This window comes from Muscardinus avellanarius (assembly GCF_963383645.1).
Source record: "Muscardinus avellanarius genome assembly, chromosome: 3".
Classification (NCBI taxonomy): Eukaryota; Metazoa; Chordata; class Mammalia; order Rodentia; family Gliridae; genus Muscardinus; species Muscardinus avellanarius.
In genome coordinates, this window is record NC_137788.1 from 146,933,654 (window position 1) to 146,948,428 (window position 14,775).

The following is a 14,775-nucleotide window of genomic DNA, read 5'->3' on the forward strand; positions in this document are numbered from 1 at the left end:
TTCCAGACCTATTTTTTTTCCTTCCTTCCTTCCTTCCTTCCTTCCTTCCTTCCTTCCTTCCTTCCTTCCTTCCTTTCCTTCTTCTTCTTCTTCTTCTTCTTCTTCTTCTTCTTCTTCTTATTCTTATTCTTATTCTTATTCTTATTATTCTTCTTCTTCTTATTATTATTATTATTATTTTGGTGGTACTGGGGTTCCTGGAAACCCTTCTACCTCTGGACTACACTCCCAGACTCCAATTTTTTATATTTTTATTTGGAAACAGGGTCTCTTAAGCCAGCGAGACTGGCTTCAAACCTGCGCCATCCTCCTATCTCCGCCTCCCAAGCACCGGGATTACAAGCGTGTGCCACCACGCCCGGCTTATTCTTTATTTTGAAACAGGGTCTCACAAAGTTGCAGAGGGCCTAAGTAGCTGAGGCTGGCTTTGAACTTCTGCGATCCTCCTGTCTCCGCCTCCCAAGCACCGGGATTACAAGCGTGTGCCACCATGCCCGGCTTATTCTTTATTTTGAAACAGGGTCTCACAAAGTTGCAGAGGGCCTAAGTAGCTGAGGCGGGCTGCAAACCTGCAATCCTCCTGTCTCAGCCTCCCAAGTACTGGGATTACAAGTGTGCGCCACCACACCTGGACAAAATTCACCCATTTTAAGTGTCCAGTTTGAGTTCTGGCATTTAACTGTCACCCCAAAGAGTTCCCTAGTGTCCTTGATCTCCACCTTCCCCATTCCTTATCCTAATTTTAGGCAGCTACCAATCTGCTTTCTATCACTACCTTTTACCTTTTCTAGAATTTCACATAAATGGAATTACACAGTATGTAGTCTTTAGTATTAGACTCCACTTTGATCTCTGTTCTCTTTTTTGAATTTGGTGCAGATTTTGAAAGATGATCTCCAAATATTAATGTAGCCATTCACCTTTTCCATTTTCTATGGGGCCAAATATTTGTCTACCATTGTTACAGTTATGCAGAAATTAGTTGAATGATTTTCACTTGGGAAAGCTGAAGCTAAGAATCTCATTTAAGACTTCACACACATTTATTCATCTCTTGAAATTAGTGATTGAAATGCCTCAATTCCAAGCTGGGCGTGGTGGCGCACGCTTGTCATCCCAGTACGTGGGAGGCTGAGACAGGAGGATCGCAGTTTCACGGCCAGCCTCAGCTACTTAGTGAGGCCTGCAACTTAGTGAGACCCTGTTTCAAAATGAAGAATTAAAACACACACACACACACACACACACACACACACACACACACACACACACGGTAGCTCAGAGGTAAAATACCCCTGGGTTCAGGGTTCAGTCCCCCAGTACTGCAAAAAAAAAAAAAAAAAAAGTCTTAATTTCTTGAGAGCTGTCCAGATGATAAAACAAAGGCAACTCAACTCTAGAAATATTCTTTATATCTTTTATTGAGCAAAAATTTCTACCTCACAAGATAGGTGCCAATGTAAGTAGCTTCAGCCAGACCCCTGCCTGTATATCAGAGAGGCTTCAAGATTGGTATCTACAACTAGGCACGGTGGCGCCACTTATAATCCCAGTACTGGGAAGCTGAGACAAGAGGATCACAGGTTCATAGCTACTTAGTGGGGCCCTTTGCAACTCAGTGAGTTGTTTCAAAATAGAGAATAAAAATCTGGGCGTGGTGGCGCACGATTATAATCCTACAGCTTGGGAAGCTGAAACAGGAGGATCACACAGGTTCGAAGCCAGCCTCAGCTACTTTGTGAGGCTCTCAGCAACTTAGTGAGACCCTGTTTCCAAATAAAGTATAAAATAGGTCTGGGAGTATAGCCCAGAGGTAGAAGGCCCCTGGGTTCCACCCCTAGTACCACCAAACAAAAAAAAAAAAAAAAAAAGAATAGGGCTGGGGTGTAGCTGTGATGTAGAATGACCCTGGGTTTCACTTCCAATACTGAAAAAAAAAAAAAAAAAAAAAGGCTGGGGGTATAACTTGGAGGCAGAATGCCCCTGGGTTTAATCCCACACACACACAAAAAAAGATCTGTATCTGTTCAATTCCCATTCTGCTCAAGTGTGGGGCAGGGGCGTGGGGCCTTGGTCACACAGCCTCCCAAGGTCATCCCACACTTCCTTACCTTTCCCACTCCGTGCTTCTTGTTAACAAGTGGGTCTCCTCCTCAGGTTTATGTTAGTTCTGTAGCATTCTGCTCTTTTGTTGTTGTTGTTTTATTTTGTTTTTATGGTATTGGGAATTGAGCCCAGAGGCATTCTAGCTCTGAGCTACACCCCAGCCCTATTTTAATTAATTAATTAATTATTTTTCGATACTGGTGATGGAACCCAGGGTCATTCTACCTCAAAGCTATAGTTCCAGCCCTAGTTTTTATTCTTTATTTTGAAACAAGATCTCATTAAGTTGCAAAAGGCCTCACTAAGTAGCTGAGGCTGATCTCAAACCTACGATCTTCCTGTCTCAGCCTCTCAAGTACTGGGTTACAAGAGTGCACTGCCACGCCTGGCTTTTATTTTTATTTTAAAATAGAATCTTGCTAGGTTGATGAGAGTTTCACTACTTGTTGAGGAAGCCCTTGAACCTGCGATTCTCCTGTTTCAGCCTCCCAAGTTCTGGAATTACAGACGTGCGCCATCATTCCTGGTTCTGCTCTGTTCTTTACAATGTAGTTTAAGTCACATCCATACTTGCTTTTGCTTTTGTTATTGCTGGAGGAGATGCAAATGTATTTCTGGGGTCTTCTTAGAGACCTGAACTAATTTAATTATATGTTTTACTCATCCTCAGACAGAAAACTCTGAGCGAGAAAGGGATGTTTATGAGGAGCTGCTCACCCAAGCTGAAATTCAAGGCAATATAAACAAGGTCAATAGTAAGTATGTTCCTGAGATAGACACTTAAGAGGCTATTACAGAATAACTTGAGTGTTGAGGAACTCTTAGACTTAGGACATAGCTTAATGTATTTATTTTAGACAATAGTGGCTTTGTTAGCAACTTATTATTGCTTATTAGTCTTGTGTATTCAGTTGTTATTGACCTCTGTCATTTCTGCTTCTGGACTGGGCTTTTGGCTTCAGTTTTTCTTACCCTGTTACAAACTTGTTTAAAAAGCTTTCTTTTCAAGTCAGGCATGGTGGCTCATGCTTAGAATCTCAGCATTTGGGAGGCTGAGACAGGAGGATTATGGTTTGCAGACAGCCTCAGCTACTTAGTGAGGCCCTTTGCAACTCAGTGAGACCCTGTTTCAAAATAAAGAATAAAAAAATAGGGCTGGAGGTGTAGCTCTGAGGTAGAATGCCCCTGGGTTCCATCTCCAGTACCACAAATAAATAAATAAATAAATATAAAAATAAAAAAATAAAAAGGGCTAGTTCAGAGATAGAATGCCTCAGGGCTCAATCTCCAGTACCAAAAGAATACATAAATAAAAGAATGATGCATTGCTACCCAGAAATACATAAATAATAAAAGATGTAGCCCTCACTATTTAGAAGTAACCACTGTTGGCATTTTTTTTTTGCATGTCCTTCAAAGTATTATTTATTTTTTTTGTTTTGTGGTACTGGGGATTGAATTTAGGAGAATCCTACCTCCAAGCTACACCCCCAGCCCTATTTTAATTTTAATATTTATTTATTTATTTATTTATTTATTTATTTATTTATTTATTTATTTGTCACTGGGGATGAAACCCAGGGGCATTCTACTTACGATCTACACCTATCTCTATTTTTTATTCTTTTTTTTTACTTTCTTCTCTTATTTTATTTTTATACATTTATTTATTTTCAGAAAAAATCTGTCCTAACATGAAATATGAACTCTAAACACCCAAAACAATCTCGAAAAAGAGCACAGCTAGAAGGTGTACATTTTCTGATTTCAAACCTTATAAAGCTATAATAATCAAAACAGTATAGTACTGCTATAAAGGCAGATAAATAAACCAGTGGAGTAAAATAAAAAGCCTAGAAATAAATTCTTCAGTATATGGTCAAGTTATTTTTGACAAGGTTTCCAAGAACATATGGTGAAGGAAATAATCTTTACACTAAATATTGTTGAAAAATAATAATTACATAAAAAAGAATAAAATTGGACCCTTACCTAACACCATATACAAATATTAACGCAAAATAGATAAGACCTAAATGTAAATCTTTTTTTTTTAATTTTTTAATTTTTTATTTTTTATTGGTGCACTGTATTCATACATCATAGTGAGATACAAACTTTTGTAGACATACATGCACACTTTTCCCAGTCAGCCCCCACCCGATCCCCACCCCATTCTCTCCCCATCCCTCCTTCCCATGCTTGGCTTAGTAGTTGACATCTAGTATTATAGCAATTTATCCAAAATTAACAATGATAATCTCACAGAACAGCTTCATTTGTCTGATACCAAGCTTTTGATAACTTAAAGATAACATTTCAATATTTCTTTTTGCTTTCTTTCTTACCAGAGAATATTTTTTTTCTATTTTTTAGGTGAAACTATCATATATTTATATATTTATTTTTCAGAAAAAAAAAATCTATCCTAATATGGAATATGGATTCTAGATACCCAAAACGATCTTGAAAAAGAACAAAGCTAGAAGACATATATTTTCTGATTTCAAACCATATAAAGCTACAATAATTGAAACAGTGTAGTACTGTTCTAAAGGCAGATATATAAACCATTGGAGTTAAATACAAGCCTAGAGCTAAATTCTTCCCTATATTGTCAAGTTATTTTTGACAAGGTTTCCACGAACATTTGGTGGTGGAAATAATAATCTTTTAACTAAATATTTTTGAAAAATAATAATTACATGGAAAAGAATAAAATTGGACCCTTACCTAATCCCATATACAAGTATTAACTCAAAATAGATAAAAGACGTAAATATAAATCTTAAGACTATAAACTTTTAGAAGAAAATCTGGGTCATATAACCTCACAACATTGAAATTGGCAGTGATTTCTTGGATATGATTTCAATGGCACAGGCAACAGAAGAGTATACAAACTCCCTAAAAAAATAAAAAAATATTGTGTATCCAAAGACAATGTAAACAGAATTAAAAGTTACTAATAGAATTGGATAAAACATTTCCAAATGCTATATCTGAAGGTATATTAATATTCCAACTAGAAATCCTAAAAATTAACAACAATAAAGGCAAACAATACAATTTAGAGATAGGTAAAAGACTAACATAAATAATGAATCTCTACAGATAACCAATCTTAGTTGTCTGTTGGATGGAAAATCTTGTTTCTCTGGTTCTGGTGTGTGTTACCTATTTCTTCTTTGTAGTTAATCTCTTTGAGTATTTTCTCTAGCGCTGGTTTTGAAGACATAAATTCCTTCAGTTTCTGTTTGTCATGGAAGCTTCTTATTTCCCCATCTAATTTGATAGAAAGTTTTGCTGGGTAGGAAATTTTTGGCTGGAAGTTGTTTTCTTTCAGAGTTTGGAATATGTTACTCCAAGCCCTTCTGGCTCTCATGACTCGGTTTGGGAAGTCTGGAGTGATTCTAATTGGTTTGCCTCTGAATGTCACTTGGCCCTTTGTTTTTGTTGCCTTTAAGATTCTCTGCTTGGCTTCCACGTTGGTCATTTTGACAATTATGTGGCGTGGGGATCCTCTTCTCCGATCCTGTCTAAAGGGAGTTCTATAAATTTCCTGGATCTGTGTATCGACCTCTTGCTCTATGTTTGGAAAATTTTCTGCTATTACTTCCTTGAAGAGATTGTTGATCCCTTTGGTTTCACTTTCTTTTCCCTCCTCTATTCCAATTATTCTTAGGTTAGCTCTTTTAAAATGGGCCCATATTTCTTCAATGTCAGATTCCTGCTGTTGGATATTTTTTTCTAGATTAGAAACTATGCGTTCATTTTTGGAATGATCATCTTCTAGGAGCGAGATTCTGTTCTCCATGTGGTCTAATCGGTTGTTTGTGCTTTGAATTGAGGCCTTTACTTCATTAATTGCATCCTTTATCTATTTTGGCTCTCTGTGAATTCTTTCGAAACACCTCTATTATTTCTACAGTTATTTTCCTGATTTGATCTTCTAGAAATCTCTGATTTTCTGTTTTATCGGGTTCTGATGTTATGGGGTTGTGGGCATTCATTGCTCTAGTATTATTCCTCTTTCCCATGATTTCGGAAGTTTGTGCCTTCTCTGGGTTCTTCCCTTGGGTCACTATGACTTCGCTTAAGGTGCTCTGGATCTCGAGTCTGTAGTATCTCTGACCCCACTACTCCTTTACTGGGTTGTATCACAGAGTCTCTGACCCAGGGAGTCGATAGAGGCTGCTTTAGACTATGGGGGGTGCCAGGTTGCACGTTCTCCTATGGTGTGATATCTCTGCCACCGCCACTCCCCCACTGGGTCAAGTCCCAGGGAGTACAGTACTGGGATTTCTCCTCTGTGGCCCGCAATTTGACTCACTGTTCTTGAGTATGCAGATGTAGCTGTACTGGACTCGGTGAATTCACTGCTGCTGCCGCCGGGGGCAATATGGCGCCGCTGCTACGCCCTCGGCCGTGAGGCTGGCGTAATTTTTCTTCTCTGGTTTTGATTTCCACTCTGAGTCCCTGCAGCGTGTGCTGAGCTCAGCCACTGGGAGCTTTAGATGCTCCCTGCGCTGAAAAATCCCGCCTGGCTGTTCCGCAGCGGCTCACCTCGGCTTGCTGTAGCCGTCCGATGAACTCGCCGCTGCCGCCGGCAGTATGGCACTGCAGCCGCGTCCTCGGGCGGGCGTGAGGCCAGTGTATCTCCTCTGTGGCTCTGAGCTCTGTTCTCAGTCCGCTTTTTCTCTGGAGCCTGGTGATTTTTTTGTTTCTCTGGTGATGGTGTTTTCTGGCTATGAAAGGCGCTGATTTTGTGGTAATGGAGATTGGTTGTTAGTGGGGCTCTTAAGCCCCGCTTTTCTCGGTTGCCATCTTCCTGGAAGTCCTAAATGTAAATCTTAAGACTATATATTATAGAAGAAACCTGGGCCATAAAATGAGTTGCAGAGGGCGTCACTAAGTAGCTGAGGCTGTCCACACACCACAATTCTCCTGAATGCTGGTATTACAAGCGTGCGCCACCATGCCAAGCGTACCCCTACCACGCCAGGCGTACTCCTACCACTTTTAATCTTATTTGGAGACAGAATCTTACTAAATTGGTGAAATTTTCCTCAAATTTCTTCATCTTTTCTCAGATTTCCAAGTCCCTGAAATTATAGGCATGAGCCACTGCACCTAGCTGGATTGTAGGCTTTATATTGGGTAGGGGGTGTTACAAACTTCTGAGAAATGAATTTCTCAAAAGTATCATTTTAATTTTTTTACTCATCTGCCAAAGAACATGCATTGACATTGTATTATCAAACAAAATGCAACTCCCTGGCCTAGTGGATTTTTTTTTTTTTTTGAGGTACTGGGGATGGACCCCCAGGGCCTTGCACATGTGCACACGCCACAAGTGCTCTACCATTGAGCTATACCTTTTTATTTTGAGACAGCATTTGCTTAGTAGCTCAAGTGGGCCTCGGACTCAGGATCCTTCTGCCTCAGCCTCCTGAGTAGCTGGGATTACAAGTGTGTGCTTCCACTGCTGGGCTCATCATTTCTGACATCTTTGTAAGCTCCTTCAAGTAGAGATTACTGCCACGAATGGTGGTACACACTTGTAATACCAAAGGCTAAGAAAACTGAGGCAGGAGGGTCATATAGACCAGCCTGGGCAATTTAGTAAGACCTGTCTCAAGAAAAAAAAAATAAAGGACTGGGGATGTAGCTCAGTGGTAGAACACCCCTGGATTCAATCCCCACTACTTCAAAGAGGAAAAAAAATATTTTTTTAACTTTGCTTCTCTTGAAGTCATTATAATTTCTAGCACAGAGTTAGATTCACCAAAAGAACTAAAATTTTTTATTTAAATCAGGTTAGCCAAGGCTGATCTTGTTTTGCTCAAAATAATAATAATGTAACAATAATCAAATGTCTTCATTGTTTATTGGCGGTCCTAACTTCTCATTTGAACTAATAATACTTTTGATAAGTAGAGAGGATTTACAAGGGTTTTATCAGCTCTATAGAGATACAGAGCTCTAGATCCTGACCAGAAGTCTTTGTATCCAGTTACATTTCACTTCATTTATTTAAGATAATGAGCTTCTGAACAGAATATTAGTTCCACCCAAATATGGATGATTTCTTGTGCACAATTTATGTGAATACTTAAGTTAGAAAAGTTAGGAGTGTCCTTATGCCTAGTTCTCTGAGAAGCGAGCATCCAACATGTTTCCTATTGCATAGAGTGCATAAAATAATTTTACAAAGGGACTTTTCCTCTACAATATTGTTTGGCATTTTCTAACCTTTATTTCTTTACTTTGCTAATTATATGAGAGTTATAAACATGTAAGAAAAGAACTGTATGTGTGTGTTCTCAGTGTCTGTTTACATTGTTCTCATGTCAAATATTGCTAGGAGCAAAATATTGCTAGGACCTGAGAACCAGCAATAGTATTGCGTCATTAATACTGCTCCAGAGGAAAGCTTGAGGCTGAATGGCTAGAAACCAGCAGCCACATAGACTTGCAGCTATGATGCAGGCAGCTACCACCATGGTCGAGGGTCAGTGAATTACACGCATAATCATTAGGAAGAAAAGACATTTCCTAGAAGCCTACAGCAAGATAGCAAGATCATAAGCCCAGAGCGGTTTTATAATTCTATTTGTGTGTGTTGGGGGGCACTGGGGATTGAACTAAGGGACATTGAACTATACCCCCATCCCTACTTTATTTTAATTTAGAAACAAGGTCTCACTAGGTTGCTAAGAGTCACTATTTGCTGAGTTTGTCTTTTTTTTTTTTTTTGGTACTAGTAATTGAACTCGGGCATTGTACCTCTGAGCTGTACTTCCAGCCAGTCCTTTTTTTTTTTTTTTTTTTTTTTTTTTTGGTACTGGGAATGGAACCCAGGGACATTCTTCCTCTGAGCTATACCCCCAGCTCTATTTTTTATTCTGTATTTTGAAACAGGTCTCACTGAGTTTCAGAGGGCCTCACTAAGTAGCTGAGGCTATCTGCAAACCTGGATCCTCCTGTCTCAGCCTCTCAAATGCTGGGATTACAAGTGTGGGCTACCATACCCGACTCAGCCCTATTTATTAAATTTTTAAAATGAAACAGGGTCTTATTAGGTTGATGAGATTCTCACTACTTGCTGAGGCTGTCCTCAAACCTGGGATGACTGCACAGACTGTGGTGGGTGGAATGTGTTCAGGAGAGAATAGGATAATGAATGGACTCAGAATGGTGCTGTATATGAAGTGGTTGAAGGAACTAAGGCTAAGTGAGGAGTGAATTGTCACAGGAACGGGACCTGGGTGTATCAGTGTGCACACTAGGGGGCAGCTTTAAAAGATCCTTTTGAAACAACTGTCCAAAGGTGAAGTAAATTGCCCAGGAGGATGTTTTCACCTGTGTGGCACTCTATAAGCATAATCTGCTCAAGTACTTGGCATTTTAGAGGGAATTTAGTTGTCATATTGGTCTGGATTGATGGCTCTCATATTGGTGCCTGTGTTAGCACTGAGCTATCTATATCTGGACACTTTTAAGTGGGCTGGGGTGTGGCCCAGGAATCTGCATGTAGTCTGATGAACATCCTGGTTGGCACCTCTGAAGGTGATGCCTGAAGGTTCTATTCAGGTCCTGAAATCTTATGCTTCTGAGGAGCTGAGGTTGGTTTGGGGAAAGGAAAAGTTTTATAGGCTATTCTGCTAGGATACTATGTATTTTTCTTTTAAGCATTGGTCTTTTTTTTTTTTTTTTTTCTTTCTCAGCATTTTCTGCCATAGCAAATATCGACCTGGCTCTGGACCAGGGGTCCGCACAGGCCTTGTTCAAGGCTCTGCAGTCGCCGGCTCTGGGTCTGCGAGGACTGCAGCCTCAGAACAGTGACTGGTACTTCAAGCAGCTCCTGAATGATAAGCAGCAGAAGAGACAGGTGAGCATGCTCCGGGTGGGACAGGGAGATTTGCACATCCGTTTAAAGATGTTTATAAATGTTTCCGTTTAAGTAAATTAGCATTTTTAGTAATGGCTGTCTTCACCCCTCTTTTGCTTTTAGAGCTGTGAATCTTCTTTTGAAATTAACAAATAATACTAACCCTGCCCCTCAATCTAACCATCCCTTCACTTCAGTTTGCTCCTGCCCTCCCTGAGAAAAAGCCTTTAGGAGAAAAACCTGAATTTATTTTGCATTTGTATTCAGGAATTGCCACTTTAAAAAACCCTCACACCTCACTAGTTTCCTCTGGCCAACACCTAATTTGCAGTACAGGTAGTTTGTATGGGATTGTACTCTGTGGGATTTTTTTAGAATCAATATGAGGAATTTTCTTTTGTCTGAGTAAGGGCAAGTATATATTTTACAAATTCCCAGCGTGTGTTGATCAGAGTAAATAGCATTGATGTGCTAATGATTCTATGAACATCTTCTCTCAGTACATTTCTATGCTTTTCACAGAATATTTTCTAAAATGTCCTGATATGCAGGAAGTTACTCTGCCCCAGACAGGACATGGGCTTTGGCCCTAGCCAGGCTGCTGCGGGGCTGCGCGTAGCCTGAAGCTGTCACTCATGCCTGTGGCTCCCTGGCACTAGAGACTGCTGCCAAGACACGAGTCTGTCAGGTCTAGAGGCGTAGGCATAAGTAATCTTTTCATGCGGGTTTTTCTTTTCTCAGAGTGGTCAGACTGATCCCTTGCAGAAGGAAGAGCTGCAGTTAGGAGTGGATGCTGCAAACAGCGCTGCCCAGCAATATCAGAGAAGTAAGAGTCCTCCCGCAAGGGATCCATTAGCATATTTGGGGGGAGGAAAGGTGTGACTGTGTCACTTACAGGTCCAAACCAACCATCTGTGAATCCTCACCCTCCACCCCACATCTACTAGAAATAATAATCTACTGAATACATTAGGAGGCAGTAGCTTTCTTCCAGTTATAAAAGTAGCACTGGTTTCCAGCTGTGGTGCAAGCTTGTAATCCCAGTACTTGGGAGGCTGAGACAGGAAGATGCTAGTTTGTGGCCAACTTCAGCTACTTAGTGAGGCCCTCTGCAACTTAGTGAGACCCTGTTTCAAAATAAAAGGACATTGACCATGTGATCCTCAGCCTTAACTCCAGTGGGATTACAGTCCTGTGTTACCATGCCTGGCAGGAAGGAACTTTTTATTTATTTGTGAGGTGCTGGGGATGGAACCCAGGGACTTTCTGCCTCTGGGCTATACTCTCAGACCTAATTTCTTTTTCTTTTTTTTACTTGGAAACAGGGTCTCACTAAGGTGCTGAGAACCTAAAGTTGCTGACTTTGGCCTCAAACCTATAATCCTCCTGTCTCAGCCTCCCAGGCACTGGGACAAGCATGTGCCACCACACCCAGCTAGGGGGAGCTTTTTAAAAAAAATGTGTGGTACTGAGGATTAAACTAGATTAAACTACGGGTGTTCTACTTCTGAGCTATACCCCTATCCCTTTTACTTCTTTATTTTGAAACAGTGTCTTGCTAAATTACTGAAGGTTTTGCTAAATTGCTAAGGTTGCCCTCTAACCTGCAATCCTCCTTAGCCTCCCAAGTACTGGGATTACCATCAAGCCTGGAAAGAAGTGTCTTCTTAAAGATAAAAATTCCTTCATAATTCATAATTGGAGCTGGGCATGGTGGCATACACCTGTGATCCCAGTACTTGGGAGGCTGAGACAAGAGAATCATAGGTTCAAGGCCAGCCTCAGCAACTTAGTGAGACCCTGTTTCAAAATAAAAAAATAAAATAGGGCTGGGGGTGCAGCTCAGAGGTTGAATGCCCCTGGGTTTCAGACCCAGTACCATACAGACCAAAAAACAAAAATAAAAAAATCATTACCAGTAGTGTGTTGACAGAATGTGACTTTATGAAAGCTGTCGCCTCCTTTGCAGGGCTTCCTCAGCCTGCTGCATTTCTCATCTTCTCTTTTCTGCATAGGGTTAGCCGCCGTGGCAGCAATCAACACTGCGGTCCAGAAGGGTGTTGCTGAGAAGACTGTTTTGGAACTAATGAATCCTGAAGCCCAGCTGCCCCAGGTGTATCCATTTGCCGCTGATCTTTATCAAAAGGAGCTGGCGACTCTGCAGCAACAGAGTCCTGAAGTAAGTTAACTGAGCCCATCCTGTTTGTGAGCAAATGGAGTGGGAGTAAATTCAATACCCACAGCTAAGTGTACGCAGGGAGAATGTTTCTCCAGAAATCACTTTTCTTGTGGATTGATTAAACTTCTCACTATTTTGGTATTGAAGAATATCTCTCCTCCCTGGTTTTCCCATCTCCCTCTCTGTATAGCACAACCTCACCCATCCAGAGCTCTCTGTTGCCGTGGAGATGCTGTCCTCAGTGGCCCTGATCAACAGGGCGTTGGAGTCAGGAGACATGGGCACAGTGTGGAAGCAGTTGAGCAGTCCAGTTACAGGTCTTACCAATATTGAGGAAGAAAACTGTCAGAGGTGGGTGCTGAGTGAATGGATCCAGGCCCTTGCGAAGCTGCTACCTCTGCCTTTCATGTGTTGGCACCCCTGTAGGCATTATGATGTTAGCGTGGCCGTCCTTTCTGCTTTGATTCATTTTATTCTGTTATGCTGACAGATTAACAGCACATTACAGACAGCGTGGTGTTCTGCTCCTAAGTATATGTGCCTATCTAACTTTATTATATGGCCACAATAACACTGGGTTGCATCATGGCAAAATCAGTAACACTTCTTTAGTAGCCTCTAAATCTAATCTATTTTCAATTTTCTTCAGTTGTTCCCAAACTGTCCTTTAGCCAGGATCCAGTCCAGCCTTGTTGCATCTGACTTTTGTATCCCTTGTGTTTCTTTTAATCGAGAATGGTACTTTTCTTCAGGACACTGAATTCTTAAATAGATGAGGCCAGGAGTCCTATAAAATATCCACCTTAGGAATAGTTATAGTTGTTTTCTCTCTTCTCTCTTTTGTGATGCTAGGGATTGAACTTAGGAACTCTACCTCTGGGCTATAACCCCAGTCCTTTTTTATGTTTTGTATTAAAACAAGATCTGGCTAGGTTGCTGAGGCTGGCCTCAAATCTGTGATTCTCCTGTCTCAACCTCCTACGGGGATAACAGGTGTGCACCACCCATGCCCAGCAGCTTTCTCATGTTTGACTTATTCTTATAAATTGGAAATTGGATATGAAGGCTTATGATTTAGTTGACCATTTTTGATGATGTATGTGTCATATTGCCTCATCTAAAGAGGCATATAAAATCTATTTTTCCTTCCATTAGAGATTCTAAGATTAATTCTTGGATTAGGAAAACAGCTTATACCACCACTGTACATTTGTATTTTTCCCTATGACCAGAACATCGTTTATTTTTTAACCTTTCACACCATCAAAATGCCACTTCCAGCCAGGCGTGGTGGCGCACACTTGTAATCCCAGCATTTGGGAAGCTGAGTCCGGAGGATCGTGGTTCGCGGACAGCCTCAGCTACTTAGTGAGGCCCTCTGCAACTCAGTGAGACCCAGTTTCAAAAGAATAGAAAATAGGGCAGGGGGTGTAGCTTGGAGGTCGAATGCCCCTGGGTTCCATCCCCAGACCCGCAAATTAAAAAAAAAAAAAAAAAAAAAAAAAAAGCCTCTTCCCTGTTAACTATTCACCTAACCCCAAAAGATCATTTTTTTTTTTTTTTTTTTTTTTTTTGGTGGTACTGGGGTTCCTGGAAGCCCTTCTACCTCCGGGCTACACTCCCAGACCTTATTTTTACATTTTTATTTGGAAACAGGGTCTCCTAAGCCAGCACCCGCGGCTGGCTTCGAACCTGCGCGATCCTCCTGTCTCCGCCTCCCAAGCGCGGGGATTACAAGCGTGCGCCACCATGCCCGGCAAAAGATCATTTTTGTTGAAATCTACTTTAATGGTTGCTGAATGATGGTTTGTTGATCTATCACTGTTTCTATTATCAGCTCATGTGGCTTTCTTTGATGGCCCTAAGGGTTGAGCCAGGGGCTCAAGCCTGCTAGCCTAGGCTCTACCACTGAGCTTCACCCCAGCCCTGCGCCCCCCTCCCTGTCTTTAAAGAAATTGCTTGAACTGCTGTCTCTGATCCTAGAGTCAATCTAATTTGGAATTTAGAATATATAACCAGCTATTGAGAATAAGTGATTTCCTTGCATTTTTATACTTTATTTAAGCAAGCTCCCTATGTCTTGTCTGTAGATTATATTAAACAGTTGGGGTATCCTAGAGCTCTTTTTTTTCTTTTCTTTCTTTTTTTTTTTTCCTTGGTGGGTGTGGAGATAGAACCCAGGGGCATTCAATCTCCGAGCTGCACACCCCTGCCCTATTTTTTTTTTTTTATTCTTTATTTTGAAACAGGGTCTCACTAAGTTGCAGAGGGCCTCACTAAGTAGCTGAGGCTGTCCGCAAACTGAGATCCTACTGTCTCAGCCTCCTCAATGCTGGGATTACAAGCGTGTGCCGCCATACCCGCCTCCTAGAGCTCTTTATCCCTTGAATACAACGTTTCTTAGTCATCTCAGACCTGTTATCTATTAATAATCCTGAATGTCTTTTTTGTTGTTGGGGCTGAGGCAGGTATCTTGATGAGTTGATGAAACTGAAAGCTCAGGCACATGCGGAGAATAATGACTTTATTACGTGGAATGACATCCAGGCATGTGTGGACCATGTGAACCTGGTGGTACAAGAGGAACATGAGCGTG

General features: G+C 41.1%; 1 protein-coding gene across 1 annotated transcript in view; it reads left to right on the forward strand.

Annotated features, from left to right (window-relative positions):
• Nucleotides 1–14,775, forward strand: part of IQGAP1 (IQ motif containing GTPase activating protein 1) — a gene marked incomplete at both ends in the record, with an annotated part of 127,793 nt that overhangs the window by 55,379 nt on the left and 57,639 nt on the right. Inside the window, 6 exons of the mRNA XM_080691744.1 lie at nucleotides 2,777–2,861; nucleotides 9,837–10,000; nucleotides 10,742–10,826; nucleotides 12,016–12,179; nucleotides 12,370–12,530; nucleotides 14,648–14,772. Coding sequence (XP_080547870.1) covers nucleotides 2,777–2,861; nucleotides 9,837–10,000; nucleotides 10,742–10,826; nucleotides 12,016–12,179; nucleotides 12,370–12,530; nucleotides 14,648–14,772 — 784 coding nt within the window. The remainder of the gene's footprint in view (nucleotides 1–2,776; nucleotides 2,862–9,836; nucleotides 10,001–10,741; nucleotides 10,827–12,015; nucleotides 12,180–12,369; nucleotides 12,531–14,647; nucleotides 14,773–14,775) is intronic.